This window comes from Coregonus clupeaformis, unplaced genomic scaffold, assembly GCF_020615455.1.
Source record: "Coregonus clupeaformis isolate EN_2021a unplaced genomic scaffold, ASM2061545v1 scaf0130, whole genome shotgun sequence".
NCBI lineage: Eukaryota > Metazoa > Chordata > Actinopteri > Salmoniformes > Salmonidae > Coregonus > Coregonus clupeaformis.
Genome location: NW_025533585.1, coordinates 176,072 through 191,924, shown reverse-complemented (window position 1 = coordinate 191,924; position 15,853 = coordinate 176,072). Strand labels below are relative to the sequence as shown.

General features: G+C 42.0%; 1 protein-coding gene across 1 annotated transcript in view; it reads right to left on the bottom strand.

Annotated features, from left to right (window-relative positions):
• Nucleotides 1-15,853, bottom strand: part of LOC121557735 (mannosyl-oligosaccharide 1,2-alpha-mannosidase IC) — a 121,926-nt gene that overhangs the window by 3,573 nt on the left and 102,500 nt on the right. The window contains exons 6-11 of the mRNA XM_041871222.2: nucleotides 12,592-12,715; nucleotides 11,941-12,034; nucleotides 10,368-10,483; nucleotides 7,384-7,603; nucleotides 3,766-3,938; nucleotides 1,197-1,312 (exon numbers count right to left, since the gene is read on the bottom strand). Of these exons, the coding sequence (XP_041727156.2) occupies nucleotides 1,197-1,312; nucleotides 3,766-3,938; nucleotides 7,384-7,603; nucleotides 10,368-10,483; nucleotides 11,941-12,034; nucleotides 12,592-12,715 (843 nt within the window). The remainder of the gene's footprint in view (nucleotides 1-1,196; nucleotides 1,313-3,765; nucleotides 3,939-7,383; nucleotides 7,604-10,367; nucleotides 10,484-11,940; nucleotides 12,035-12,591; nucleotides 12,716-15,853) is intronic.

The window sequence follows — 15,853 nt, the reverse complement described above, 5'->3', positions numbered from 1 at the left end:
GACACCTGTCCACAACCTCAAACAGTCACACTCCAAACTCCACTATGGCCAAGACCAAAGAGCTGTCAAAGGACACCAGAAACAAAATTGTAGACCTGCACCAGGCTGGGAAGACTGAATCTGCAATAGGTAAGCAGCTTGGTTTGAAGAAATCAACTGTGGGAGCAATTATTAGGAAATGGAAGACATACAAGACCACTGATAATCTCCACGCAAGATCTCACCCCGTGGGGTCAAAATGATCACAAGAACGGTGAGCAAAAATCCCAGAACCACACGGGGGGACCTAGTGAATGACCTGCAGAGAGCTGGGACCAAAGTAACAAAGCCTACCATCAGTAACACACTACGCCGCCAGGGACTCAAATCCTGCAGTGCCAGACGTGTCCCCCTGCTTAAGCCAGTACATGTCCAGGCCCGTCTGAAGTTTGCTAGAGTGCATTTGGATGATCCAGAAGAGGATTGGGAGAATGTCATATGGTCAGATGAAACCAAAATAGAACTTTTTGGTAAAAACTCAACTCGTCGTGTTTGGAGGACAAAGAATGCTGAGTTGCATCCAAAGAACACCATACCTACTGTGAAGCATGGGGGTGGAAACATCATGCTTTGGGGCTGTTTTTCTGCAAAGGGACCAGGACGACTGATCCGTGTAAAAGAAAGAATGAATGGGGCCATGTATCGTGAGATTTTGAGTGAAAACCTCCTTCCATCAGCAAGGGCATTGAAGATGAAACGTGGCTGGGTCTTTCAGCATGACAATGATCCCAAACACACCACCCGGGCAACGAAGGAGTGGCTTCGTAAGAAGCATTTCAAGGTCCTGGAGTGGCCTAGCCAGTCTCCAGATCTCAACCCCATAGAAAATCTTTGGAGGGAGTTGAAAGTCCGTGTTGCCCAGCGACAGCCCCAAAACATCACTGCTCTAGAGGAGATCTGCAACTTTTGTTATTGACCAAATACTTATTTTCCACCATAATTTGCTAATAAATTCATAAAAAATCCTACAATGTGATTTTCTGGATTTTATTTCCTCATTTTGTCCGTCATAGTTGACGTGTACCTATGATGAAAATTACAGGCCTCTCTCATCTTTTTAAGTGGGAGAACATGCACAATTGGTGGCTGACTAAATACTTTTTTCCCCACTGTATATTCTCAGTAGGGGGGATGTTGACTGGCCGTGTTAGACTTACTTGAGTGTCTCGGAGAGGAAAAAGCTTTGTTGCATGTTATCGTGGCTGACTGTCTGGGCGTACACGTCTCGGATCCCAGAGAAACCAGCTTCGACTCTGCAGTGTTGCTCCAGAGCCTGGGGAGACGAATAGAAAGAAGAGTGTAGAAGGGATGTTAATGTCAAACCTGACATGTATTATACCAGCAGTTAGCCAATGGGCACAGACAGTATCCTCCTACCTATCACTGTAATGATTGAAATTAATATCAAATCAAACTTCAGCAGTAGGACTGCAGTTCTCAAGTACTGGAGTTGTGCAAACCTAATAAGGGAACATAGGTTGTTTATGGAGAGCCAGAGACAGATACGTCAACCTAGTACCATGTCCTCAAACACCCTCTTTTACCTCACAGCACAATCACCTCATACGACACCAAACATAAAGCCTACTTATATTAAGGTCTTGTCTGGGGCACCTTATACAATATTCAACGACATCCAGTAGCACGAGTGAGAACAAGAGGTTGGGGTTGAGGTGGTGAATGGGGGAAGAGTTAATAATGTGCCTATAGAGAGGACACATTACCCTTTGCAACAGGGGTTGGGATGATAGATTTAGCATTCATTTTGTGCCCAGAGAGAGAAGTGGTGTGATCAGGCTGACAGGGTTGACACATGCATTCATTATGGGGCACAAAGGTTGACAAAACCCACACTTTGCTTATTTTCATGCAGATCCAACAGTAAGAACAGGGGTCTGTGTTAATTATGGTGTATTAGTCTGTCTTTGTCAAGGGGTAATCATGTGCTAATCAGCCTGGCTAGTTCTGCCCTCACACTGCCTTGTCAGACGTAGCATCGCAGGGCCTCCAATGTTGAGCTGACTGAAGGTCTAGACCATGTTCAATTATATGGACTGTACATTAGTTCCGAGAGAGAGAATACATATGGACAGAGAACAGCACAGATGTCAGATCTTAATTTGGCCCCTTTCATCGCAGGTGGAAAATCAGATTTTCTAGATCTATTGTTTTATTATATGTTGAAGGCAAGCAACAGGTATAATACATTATTGGTTTTCTCAGTGCCTATGTGGTGCTATTGTTACAGCCACTAACACATATGCCAGAGTCGGCATGGCTTCGAATTCGGCCCACTGCCCTTTGACTCATGAATTAATGTATTTTTTTGACGCATTAATTCCGCGGAGTTACAGCACAGGTGTCAAACTCATTCCACGGAGGGCCGAGTGTCTGTGGATTTTCGCTCCTCACTTGTACTTGATTGATGAATTAAGGTCACTAATTAGTAAAGACCTCTCCACACCTGGTTGTCTAGGGCTTAATTGAAAGGAAAAAACTAAAACCTGCAGACACTAGGCCCTCCATGGAATGAGTTGGACAACCCTGGGTTACAGGGTTAAAACCGAAACAACTCGAAGGTTAACAGTTTGGGGTAGGCAACCCTATTCCCGGAGAGCCGCAGTGTATGCTGGTTTTTGATTTAACCGACCTGGAAGACCAGGTGTGTTGAATTTAGTCAATTAACTCAGTTGGTCAGTTCAGTGATTGACTAAATTCAACACACCCGGTTGGTATTGTAATCGGAACAACTTAGTCCTTTTCGAACAGAAGGCCGACTTATCTATTTGACAAACATTCCGTACAATAGAAACAAAGTATTTAATCATTTACCATGGCAAATCTACTATGGCAATTTACCCGACACTGTATGAATGGAAACTGTTGGTGTAGCCTACTGTTATTATTTTATTTGTTTCCTATTTATGTTATCCAAAAGTGTCTGGTATGGTCATTTCTTATCAAGATCAGGGGTAAAATATCCCTGGAATGTCAATATTTGAAATGTGCAAATAAATCAAGTCAATCGGGGGATTGAGTTACTTGTGCCAGAAAGGCGTGGTAGGCCTACACGGTAGACCCTAACCGCTAGACCACCTCAGGCCACGACTGAACTCAATTTTGACCTTAGGATACACTTGACACTTGTATGTCGTAGCCTAGTGTAGACCATTATTAAGCTATATAAAACGATCACATGACAGTTGATGTGTATGGCTGCATTTCAGATACATTTTTGTACATTTGAATGTTAAAGTAATTGGACCTAGGCCTAGCATTTGAGCGAGCGAGAGAGAAAATTATTTTGATAGCAAGCCCTGATCCAAATGACTCGACTGCCCCCACATGGAGAAAAGATAACTGCTATTTTTCAGGGACTCATTTGAATTTTGTGATGCAGCAGGAAAATGCTCTGCCACAAGAGTGATCAAGTTAAGATCCGACATCTGTATGTGGGATATGATTGTCTCTATTGAGGTTTTCAATCATATTTCAAAAACACATTCTAGAATCACTGTTTTATTGTTCTTTTACACATCCTTGTTAAATGCACTTTAAGGATAAGCACCAGATCTCCACTCAGTTTAAACTCATTGCTAATCAAAATGTAACAAATAAAACCAGAAGGTACTTTGGAGATAAAGTACCAGAGTTACAAGTAATTCCTTTAGTGACATTATGGTTGTATCATGAAGACTGTGCACCATTGACGTCTGTGTGACTCACCTCCACTGCCTCCCAGCCCCACTCCCGGTACTTGGGGTCATGGGTCAGCCTCCACATGTACATGTAGCTCTCGATGACCTCCGGCCGCAGGATGTAGTATCTGTCACTCAGTCTGGTTGCCGTGGCTTCCGCCCCACTGTCGAATCGGAATGCCTCAGGCCCTAGTTTTGTAGCTAAAGGAGGATTAGAGAGACACAGAGTGAACAGATTAAACGATGTACTTAAAAAAACCCATGGGGGATGAGGAATGTTATTTGAGTCGATTTATATTTAAGTGAATAGTTTGTTCAATCAGTCTTCTGAGGTACTGAAACAAATCAAAGCGAACAACATAATTGTGGGTGAATTAGCACTATAAATAATATAGCCCTGGCACACAGTCGCGATTCCAACATCATGCTCTAAAAAGTCATGGAAAATGAGCTCTACAATAAAGATCTGTTCCCCAGTTGGTCTTGTAATCCAGATGGTCTACACATTCTCTCTCTGTTAGCCGGCTGCCATCTGCAAGGCCGTAGCGACAGCATGTGAACAGGATTCCCATCTACAGTAGCACAATGGTTGCTATTCGGTGTAGCACTTTCTTTTACATTAGGAGTTCAGGGTAAGACCATTGGCATGGCAACATTTCAAATTTTGAATCGCAATCAGGATGCGTGTGTATTACTACGTATGTTACATGAAGCATGTTTCACATATTGTGTTTTTTCCCCAAACCGTAGTGGGATATTTGCCAGGTCGTTTGCACAACCCTTACAAAAAAAAACATATGTCAAATGTGTATTTTCACATGTGAAATCACACACATGTTGAGCTTAAATTTCACAAGTGAAACTATATTTTCACGTGTATTAAATGTAGAGTTCACATGTTAACACCTCACATGTGAATTGCAGTTTGTGAAAATCGGATATACAGTTTCACATTTGAAAAATGTAGAATTGCAAGTTCACATATGGGGTTGAAATAATGTTATTCTTCACACATGCGAAAAGATGGTGTTACATGTTACAAGGGAACAAGGGACAAGGGAACGATTTTGCGGGACATTCGCCGAACAGTGGACAGAATAAAAACATTTCTTACAGGTTAATAGATCACATTCAAATGGCGACAGGTCACTGCCTGTTAAAGGGGCGATCCTTAGTTGCTACATCCATTTTTGGACTTTCTCACTGCAGTCACAACATCCATCTGGCAGGAGAGGAATGAGAGCAGCAATGGCAGCAGTGGCATTTCACTCCTTGACATCATCTCCTTTCTATTTCAGTACACACGACTGACTCCAACTTTCTCAACTCTTTTTAGGACAGAGAGCCCATCTGTCTTTTGAACTATTGACTGTTTTATGTTTCTATATATCAACTCCATCCAACCTTCATCTCCTCCCCAACAGCAAGGCACATCAGCCAATGACGGAAAACGTTCAGACATTTTCTCTAATGTCTTAATCGATAGCCCCAATGCTGCCTTGCCTGCCTCGTCTTGGCTAGAAGACGGGGGCCAGCCGGCCCTGTTGTGTTGATGGCACAGATCCAGACAAAGAGAGAAGCGGCAGAAGGAGAGACCCTTTTAACCTCCTTTCTCACTCCAAAGGCATCCAATCCAATAGAAGCTAAGAGGCTCGGAACTGAAATATTGAGAAGCCCTCTAATGAGAAGGGGTATAAATTCAGAAAAAAAGCAGAAGATGGCAATAAAAAGGAGGAGGCACCTTTTGGGTGGGGAGATCAAAAGTCTTCTAAGTATATCAAGAAACCTGTTATGCGATGAGTCACATTAGCTGTATTTTCAAGATGAAACCAGTCTGCTCACCCTGTGGTGGAAACACAAAAAAAATATTCTGAATAATATTTTCCGTTAAGTGTCAGGGCCGAGGACGAGAAATCAAGTTCAAGCTAGTTTTTTCCCAAAAGTGACCACTACTCATCTCTTTTTCGCTCAGTCTTTTAGATTCCCTCAAGTTCATTCTACGTCCAGACAGTGCACAGTAAATAAAGGATAGTTGAATTCACAGTTTTAAAAAAAAGTGTGTTAAATTGACTCTACTGGGAGTTATCTTAACCCTCAAGAGTAATACGCTCCCTGGAGTTAGTGTTGATAACTGGAGTTGATTGGGACGGATTACTTTCAACTCCATTAAGAGTAACCATAATGTGACACAATACAAAATTAAATAAGGCTTTATACCCTTATAACTCAAAGGAAGTAAACTGAAACTCTGCTGGAGTTGATTGTTAATTAAAAACGACACTGAGTTAAATTTAAGCAACTCTCTGCGAGATGGATATTTACTCCATTTAGTGTAGTTTTAACTCCAAAATATGAATTGTTTCAACACAAAATGGGGTTGGGATCATATAAACCCCAAAATAGTGTAAAATTGACTCTTGCGATTTTACTGTTTGTGTGGAATCTCATCAAGACTTGAGGATCTTGGTCTTGTTTGATCTTTGTCCTCTCCAGGTTGAGTTGTACTACAAATAATTTGCCTGTGGTCTCTCTGAGACTCTCATTCTCTGTTTATTCTACAAACGACAGACATCTTTGTCTTTCCCTCCATTTTGAATCACCATTGACTGCTTTCAAATGATTACTGCTTTCAAAAGAGGTCTGGTAGGACAGCATGAGTGCACATTGAAGTGTCGAAAGATGATAAAGAATAATTTTGAATAACTTTTATTCCTCACACCAGAGACATGAGGTTCTGTAGCACCCTATTAAGCCGTACATCCACCTTTTGAGGTGTAGCTGCCAGCTAGGAGTTAAATTAAATGTAAATTGGCTGCAGATTTTTTATTTCCAATATGACTCAATCTCTCCCTGACGAAGGCCATGCAGCCAAAACGTGTCAGAGTTTTTAATCTTTGTTTCCATTGAACATGCCAAACAAATAAATGCATTTTAATTAATTATATGAAGAGCGGCTTGGTCCTGACAAATTGACCCCTTTTACCAAAGACCTTCTTTCTACAAAAACCTACTATTGTGTACCTTAGCAGCGCTTCTCTCCTTCAATCTCTATTTATTTAATTATTTTCCAGGTCACCACATTCCTTCACTTAACAAGATAGTCTAACAGCATTGTAATTTTACTGACTTGATAATGTCCTGCATGATAACAGAAAAAGCTATAATTGCTCTGAATACCCAGAGCAACATCCAGACATTGGATATCTGTCAGGTGGCGACGGTGAAATGCGGTAGGCGAAGTCAAACGCAGGACACAGAGCTTACTGGAAACGTACTTTACTTTACAGTAACCAGGAAAGAAAACCATCTCCATACAAGGAGGAAAACAACCCGCACACTAACACTGCCGAAGACGAATACAATAACACACAACACACAATGCACAACAGAGGGTTAAATAGGGGAAACAATACAACATAATGGGGAACAGGTGTACACAATCAGGACAAAACTAATCAAACACCGAAACATAGATCGGTGGCAGCTAGTACTCCGGGGACAACGAACGCCGAAACCTGCCTGAGCAAGGAGGAGGAGCAGCCTCGGCTGATTCCGTGACAATATCCAATATCCTTAAATACTCATCTCATACCTGTCCTTGGTCATACAGATGTCCTATACTCAATGCCTTCCCAGTCCTACTCACCAGATCTACTATAGCTCTCATGGCAGGTGTGTGTGATCTCTGCAGCCAGGTCTAGGTAGTGCTGTCTCTTCTCTGGAGCTCCGTCGTCTGCTCCGATCACCACCATGCCCCCGGAGAAGCAGGCCAGGTGGCCCATCTTGTGGTCCAGGATGCCCCCCCTCCACTCCGCCATGTAGGTCAGCCCACCAGGGGACTTCTGTACCAGGTTAGCCTCGATAGCCTGGGGGGGGGTGAGACCATTGACATTTATAAATGGGTGAGACACAGATAAGTCTCCATTAATTGACTGCACACTACAGCATTTTTTCAACTCGGTGTTTCTATGAATCCTGCTGGAACTGTGATGGGGAAACATGGTTAGCTTTTATACAAGCCTGGGGGGGTGACACAGACACAGACACATACACAGACAAACCTCCATTCACATACAGTAGAGTACAGCTTTTCTACCTTAGAAATAGAATCTAGGTTTTGTATTCTAGTCATTCTACATGTAGGATTTCAACTCTGTGGGTTCTGAACGCTTCTGTTACTCTGAAACTAAAATGGGGAAACACTGACAATAAAAAAAGACCGCAATTGTTTTTCAATTTAAATCATATCTAAGAAGAAATACTTGAGAAGCAATTGGAAGTTCTGGAATACATTTCTATCTACAGCGCAGGTGCCATGGCAGTGCTGGGATGGCAGCTGCTTCGATTTGTGTGTGCCCAAGTTGTTGTATGGCTTGTTCTATCCACAATGTTATGTGGATGCATGTTTTGTAGAAACTATCTATGCACATAGCCAATTTGAACAACATGTCCATATTGGTATGTGTGTCTGCATTTATGTACGGAATTATTTATACATCCTATAACACATGGACAGGTATGTGGCAAATTGAAGTCAAGCCTCATTGACATTCTATTCTGATTCCAGGAGAGAGAGAGGTGGAAATCTGGTGGAAACAAAGGAAAGAGAGAGAGGGATGGAGAGAGGGAGTGAGAGAGAGAGTGTGTGAAACAGATAGAGAGAGAGAGAGAGAAATCAGACAGAGAATAAGGACAGAGGGTGAGGAAGAGGGAGACTTTAGGAGGAAATCTATTGAAGTTTCTCTCTCTCTCCCTGGTGCAATGTCTCCTGACAGAGATTTTCTTTGTATTTGTCTTTCTTTGGAAAGTCAGGAAACAGAGTAAGGCATCTCAGGAGATCAATACCCAATGACTCATCTCTCTCTCTCTCTCTCTCTCTCTCTCTCTCTCTCTCTCTCTCTCTCTCTCTCTCTCTCTCTCTCTCTCTCTCTCTCTCTCTCTCTCTCTCTCTCTCTCTCTCTCTCTCTCTCTCTCTCTCTCTCTCTCTCTCTCTCTCTCTCTCTCTCTCTCTCTCTCTCTCTCTCTCTCTCTCTCTCTCTCTCTCTCTCTCAATACAATGCATACCATCAGCTTTTCTGAAATAGCCAATCCACTGCCTAGATAGCTGAAACAAGTTAATCTTGCTTCTAGCACATATCCCTCCATTGTCATTTTTATGGGTGGCCCCAGCGGGAATCAAACCCATGATCCTAAAACCTAGCAAGCATTTCTATTAAATCTTACCCACAGGTTTGACACTGCTCATTAAAACATAAACTTCCCATTACTCTATTATACACTGAGTATAAAAAACATATATATTGAGTTGCACCCCTTTTGCTCTCAGAACAGCCTCAATTCGTTGAGGCATGGACTCTACAAGGTGTTGAAAATGTTCCACAGGGATGCTGGCCCATGTTGACTCTAATGCTTCACACAGTTGTGTCAAGTTCGCTGGATGTCCTTTGGGTGGTGGACCATTCTTGATACACACGGGAAACTCTTGAGCATGAAAAACCCAGCAGCGTTGCAGTTCTTGACACACTCAAACCGGTATTTTGTCTTGCCAATTCACTCTCTAAATGGCACACATACACAATCCATGTCTCAATTGTCTCAAGGCTTAAAAATCCTTATTTAACCTGTGTCCTTCATCTACACTGATTGAAGTGGACTTAATAAGTGACATTAATAGGGGATCATAGCTTTCACCTGGATTCACCTGGTCAGTCTATGAGATGGAAAGAGGTGTTCCTAATGTTATGAATACTACTGTAATTAATGTTTTCCATTAATGCATTCCTTAAGGGCAGATATGGTGAGACTTTTGTAATTAGGCGTTGTTTGCCATTCCATGGTGTGGGAATTAATTGAAATGTGTGGCATTTCACACAGTGTTCTAATTAGCATTTAAGGGGCGTTCACTTTTTATCTATTAATTAGTATCTACCTTTATTTGAAAGCTAATCCTTTATTTGAATACTAATGCAAATTATTACTGTACTATCTACGCTTGAGAGCACTATACAAACACACACAGTATAGCTATGGTGTGATACCAGAAAAGGGCTAACTATAACTATTTCAAATACCAAGCCACAGGAGAGAGATTGTCTATAATTAATGTATTTGCCTTTGGCTTGACCCTCCAATGAGCAAATAGTCTCATCAGCCTAAAAGGCTAGCGTCAATGGTATTTAAGGAGAAGATATTGTGCTAATTAATGGCTGAGGGATTGGGTGTATGTGTGTGGAGGAGGTTGTGTGTGTGTGTGTGTGTGTGTGTGTGTGTGTGTGTGTCGTGCCATGTCTGTGAGTGTGTATGTGTGGTGTGTGGTGTGTGGTGAGGGAGTGTGTGTGTGTGTGCATGTAGGGGGGTGTTTGTGAGTGTGTGTGCCATATTTGCATGTGCGCGTGTATGTTTGTGACTTTGTGTGCACACTTACATGCATGTGTCATGTGTGTTTGTGCGTCACAGGTTGCTGATACTTGTTATGATATACTGTAAAACTATGCTGAATTCTAAAACCACAGCGATAACAGACGACCTTCACCCATATATCTTTCCATATTGCATATATCAATTCCCTACAGCGGCCCCCTGAAGACAGCAGCAGGTCCCTCTCTGCGTGCTATATGGAATTACTCCTACCTCCAGAGCACTGTAGTACATCTTCTTAGCTTCCTCATCGGTCTTGTCTGACATCAGATATGATTTGATCAGATACTCGTAGAAGCTATCCCCCAGGCCGCCAATGGAAACGTGATCTGGGATAGGAAAAATAGAGAAATCTGACATTATTTCCACACAGGGAGGGTCTTTTTCCCAAACATTATTCTGCAGTCTCACAGGCAGCCGACCTTGGGTTTACTAAACCCAATAACCAATGAGTCAAATAGAATCAGAGTATATGTGGGAATCTCTTGTGGATATGACAGACTGACTGATTTGTAGTTTCATACTCTGAGTAGCCTTTGCACAGAAAATAACTGTCCTTGTGGCTAGCTTTATCAACTACCCACACAGTTGTGGTTTTAATTTAATTAAAAAGTATTATTGGTTGGTACAACTTGAGATATGAATACACTTGTGGTTGTTGATTTTTTCCTCCCACTCAATTTCATGCTAATTCAACAACTGTGGATAAGATACTGGGTTGGAGAGGTGTTTGTGTGCTCACACATCCACACACACATCCATGCATGCAAGCACACTTGCACACCCACCCACCCTCCACCACCACACACTCCTCCACACTGTGAAAGGTTATCACGCAGCGTTCTCTTAGCCCTTGACAACAGAACAGCAGAGACTGGGGGAGAGGTGTGTGTGAATCCGTGCTTTCTGCTCTGTGCCCAATGTGCCCATGCTGACAGAAACACAGCCCGTGCTGAACACCCACTGTCCCTCTCCTTCCTCTCCTCCTCCTTATCTACCTGCTTCATTAACCATTCACCCACAACAACAATTAGCCCCATAATCAGACATTAGGACTAGATTAGGACTTTCAGGCCCACATCTTCAGATGCCATCTCGGCATCTCCCATTTCTCTGCCTTTCAGTTGAATCGGAAAAGATTCAATTTCCCGACTTAATTTGATTCATTATCATTTGAATAACCCAGAGCGAGGCGAGTCATATCACTGCTTGAGACTGACATTGATAGGGAAAGAAAGAAAGGAAGAAAGAGGGATGGATGGCTGACAAGGACGCTCCAAAGGATTTAAATGGGAGAGCTCCTGCAAGGTCGGAGGAGTTTCTGTGTAGAAAGTCATAGGATCAGTTCACAGATGACTAGAGGGTAATAATATGTAATTACGGTGTTTCTGTACAGTATAAAAGAGTATCAGAATTGCCTTTGACTGGGTTAACCAAGGACGTTATTTTCTGCTGTACTACAATTACAAAGGTGGTGCTTGTATAGTGGCAAAAGCTTTCCTGTGGATATGTGAAGTGTGGTGATGGAAATTAAGCTAGCCCGCTAGCCAGAGGATTGTACTTTTTAGACCAGGCTAGTGGAAAATGTGGCAAATTAGCCTGCCAGGCGAGTGAAATTTTGTCTTCACAAATATCGCATGGCACAGATTTTGTACCCTTGGCTAGTAGAATGCCACCCGGCTGTCTAGTAGACATTCCAGTCTACAAGTGTGGCTGGCCAGTGCCCTTATGTTCCATGATAATAAGATAATCACGTGTATCTCCTTCAGTGGAGGCCAGTACTCACGTTGGACCCAGTTTCCACTGACAGGACTCAAGAAGTTGGGATAGAGACCGTGAGGCTTCTCGATTTTGTTCAACAGCTTTCGGATATTCATAACCTGCAACACCACACAGTAATAAATACATTAGCTTTGAAGGAAAAATCCTTCTGTAAACTAAAATAACTGTAGAAAGGATTTCAACTTTGGCATCACATATGCTTCTAATTGATTTAAATGTCCTTTGGAAGTATTTGTTCACTGAAGTTGTGACTGACAGCCGAATTAGAAGGAAAACTTATCATCCAATGAAATGTAACATTACATTCAGTATGCCCATTAAAAACATTCACAAATATCCATTAAATAAATTGAAAGTGAAGTTCTAAAGAATATTGTCCAGAGGCTAGAGTAATGACTGCAGCAAGAAAAACACAAATGGATAATGACATACAACATGCACTGATAAGCATAAAATGTTAACAGTTTAACATATTTTACATAGTCAAATCTGATATTCTGTAGTAGGCAGTCACACATAGGGTTACAAAATTGCAAAAACATCCTCAAAGTTCCCAGGTTTTTGAGAAATTCCTGGTGAAGGATTCTAACTGGGAAAGTTTCAGGATTTTTGCAACACAAGTCACTCACAGTATTGTGGGTACTGTAGTATTTACCTTCTCTGTGTAGATGCCATTGTTGGAGAGCTCTGATAGGTGGACAAACTCCAGGTGTAGGGTTCCAAACTCTGCCAGGATACTGCTCCCGGCTGACGCCCAGCCCCAGCTCCAGCTGGTGCCACTGCAACAGAAACCATACCGCGCCAAGTGAGGACCACAGTCAACACACACTGTTACACACTGTTGCACACTCTGGACATTACAGGTGTCACTGTACATACCGCGCCAAGAGAGGACCAGAGTCAACACACACTGTTACACATTGGTTCTCACTCAGGACAATAAATCCATGCTATAATAATGGGCAAATAAATAGCATTGTAACTTGATATGATGCTACAATTACAGATAAACAATCAACACCAGTGTCAGTAAAGAAAAACATTCAGTTTTGACCTCAGTGTGGTGTCACTTTCAGTAGTTCCCTGGTTTGTCTTTGAGGCAATTTAGTGTCTTGGAGCCAAAGCTTTATACAGTTCTAGTGCACCAACAACTACAATATCTTCAAAATGTGTTTACCTATATTTTGGTGCTGAAGAAAGTAGAGAGACTAAGGTTACATCCCAAATGGCACCCTATTTAAAACATTGTGCACTACTATTGACCAAAGCCATATGGGCCCTGGTCAAAAGTAGTACACTATATAGTGAATAGGGTGCCATTTAGGACACAGTATTAAGATTAAGCAGGTCTGGATCTGTTTGTCCCTCTTGGGCACCAACCAAGACGCTATCTAATGCATCGCATCACTTGTCTGTGGATCAGAGTGGGAGACTTTACTACCCTCTGTAGATCAATAACCCGTCTACCTCTGCAGAGGTGAGGAAAGCATTAAGTTATTCTTAGAGTCTAAAGCTAGCGCACCAACCAAGTCTGGAGTCAACCAGGGTCACCAATAGACCATGGCTGTGTCCAAAATGGCACCCTAGTTCCTATATAGTGCACAAATTTTGACCAGCACCCATAGGGCTCTGGTCAAAGTAGTAACCTTTAGTGAGTAGAACACTATATAGAGAATGGGGTGTGGTTTCGGATGCAACCCATATCCTTTTGACTTATTTCTCTATGAAAGTAGTGCACTGTGAGGATGATATTCGCAGCCATCTCAGAATAACAGTACGTCTATGTCTAAATTACGACTTCAATGACGTGCTACTACAGTATGACTAACCTAATCAGAGGTGAGATGGAATGTCATTACATTATATTACATGACCTAATCCTACATTAATAGAAAGTGATAAAGTGATGAATGGAACTGAATTTATTAGTGGAGGATGGGGGAAAAAATAGAAACTATAGAGGGATTGAAGCAACGAGAGATGTAGTCCTGATGAATATGCTTATTAAAAGTTTGGGGCTACATCATTAGCTGCACAAGCTAAAGTAAACTCAGGGCCCGTAGAGTAGGAGTGAATTACTTTAGTGCCTTATTGCAAACAGGATGCATGTTTTGGAATATTTTTTATTCTGTCCAGCTTCCTTCTTTTCACTCTGTCATTTAGGTTAGTATTGTGGAGTAACTACAATGTTGTTGATCCATCCTCAGTTTTCTCCTATCATAGCCATTAAACTCTATAATTGTTTTAAAGTCACCATTGGCCTCATGGTCAAATCCCTGTGCGGTTTCCTTCCTCTCTGACAACTGAGTTAGGAAGGACGCCTGTATCTTTGTAATGACTGGGTGTATTGATCCAAAGTGTAATAACTTCACAATGCTAAAAGGGATATTCAATGTCTTTTTCTTTTTTACCATCTACCAATAGGTGCCCTTCTAGGCATTGGAAAACCTGTCTGGTCTTTGTGGTTGAATTTGTGTTTGAAATTCACTGCTCGACTGAGGGACCTTACAGATAATTGTATGTGTGTGGTACAGAGATGAGGTAGTCATTCAAAAATCATGTTCAACAGTATTATTGCACACAGAGTGAGTCAATGGAACTTATTATGTGACTTGTTAAGCACATTTTCACTCCTTAACTTATTTAGGTTTCCACTTTGACATTATGGGTTATTGTGTGTAGGCCAGAGACCCAACATTTCAATTGAATCAATTTTAAATCCAGGCTGTAACACAACAAAATGTGGAAAAAGTCAAGGGGTGTGAATACTTTCTGACGGAACTGTAAATTGGTACATTGCACACTTTAGGAAACTTGCAAAAATAATTCTCAGCTTTAGCATTCAGTAACTTGCAAACAAGTGTTCAATGTTTTCTCTATGCATTATTCATTGTGCTCCTTGTATGAATGTGTTCGCTCCACTAATTACAAAGCATTTAGTTGGAGGTTCTTCAATGTGTTGAGGCCTTTTGGGAGCACCAGCAGTATTCTATAAGTAGTCCAGATATATGGAAGACCACATGGGACATGCTACATATACAAGTCAGCACATAGGCAGCATATTAGTTGTGCTATACTGAATTCCCTTGCTGTTTGTTTGTGTGTGTGTGTGTGTGTGTGTGTGTGTGTGTGTGTGTGTGTGTGTGTGTGTGTGTGTGTGTGTGTGTGTGTGTGTGTACATTAAATTCTCACTGAGCTATAATGAAATCCCTTGCTGTTTGGGTGTAGGTGTGTGTGTGTATCAAATAAAATAAAATAAAATAAAAATGTATTTGTCACATGCGCCGAATACAACAGGTGTAGACCTTACAGTGAAATGCTTACTTACAAGCCCTTAACCAACAATGCAGTTTTAAGAAAGACTACCAAAAGAAATCGCACACAAAAATACAATATCAAATAATACGAATAATTAAAGAGCAGTAAAAATAACAATAGCGAGGCAAATGGGTAGCCATTTGATTAGATGTTCAGGAGTCTTATGGCTTGGGGGTAGAAGCTGTTTAGAAGCCTCTTGGACCTAGAGTTGGCGCTCCGGTACCGCTTGCCGTGCGGTAGCAGAGAGAACAGTCTATGACTAGGGTGGCAGGAGTCTTTGACCTTTTTTCAGACCTTCCTCTGACACCGCCTGGTATAGAGGTCCTGGATGGCAGGAAGCTTGGCCCCAGTGATGTACTGGGCCGTACGCACTACCCTCTGTAGTGCCTTGCGGTCGGAGGCCGAGCAGTTGCCATAACAGGCAGTGATGCAACCAGTCAGGATGCTCTCGATGGTGCAGCTGTAGAACCTTTTGAGGATCTGAGGAACCATGCCAAATCTTTTCAGTCTCCTTAGGGGGAATAGGTTTTGTCGTGCCCGCTTCACGACTGTCTTGGTGTGGTTGTATGTGTGTGTGTGTTTGTGTGCATATGTGTACA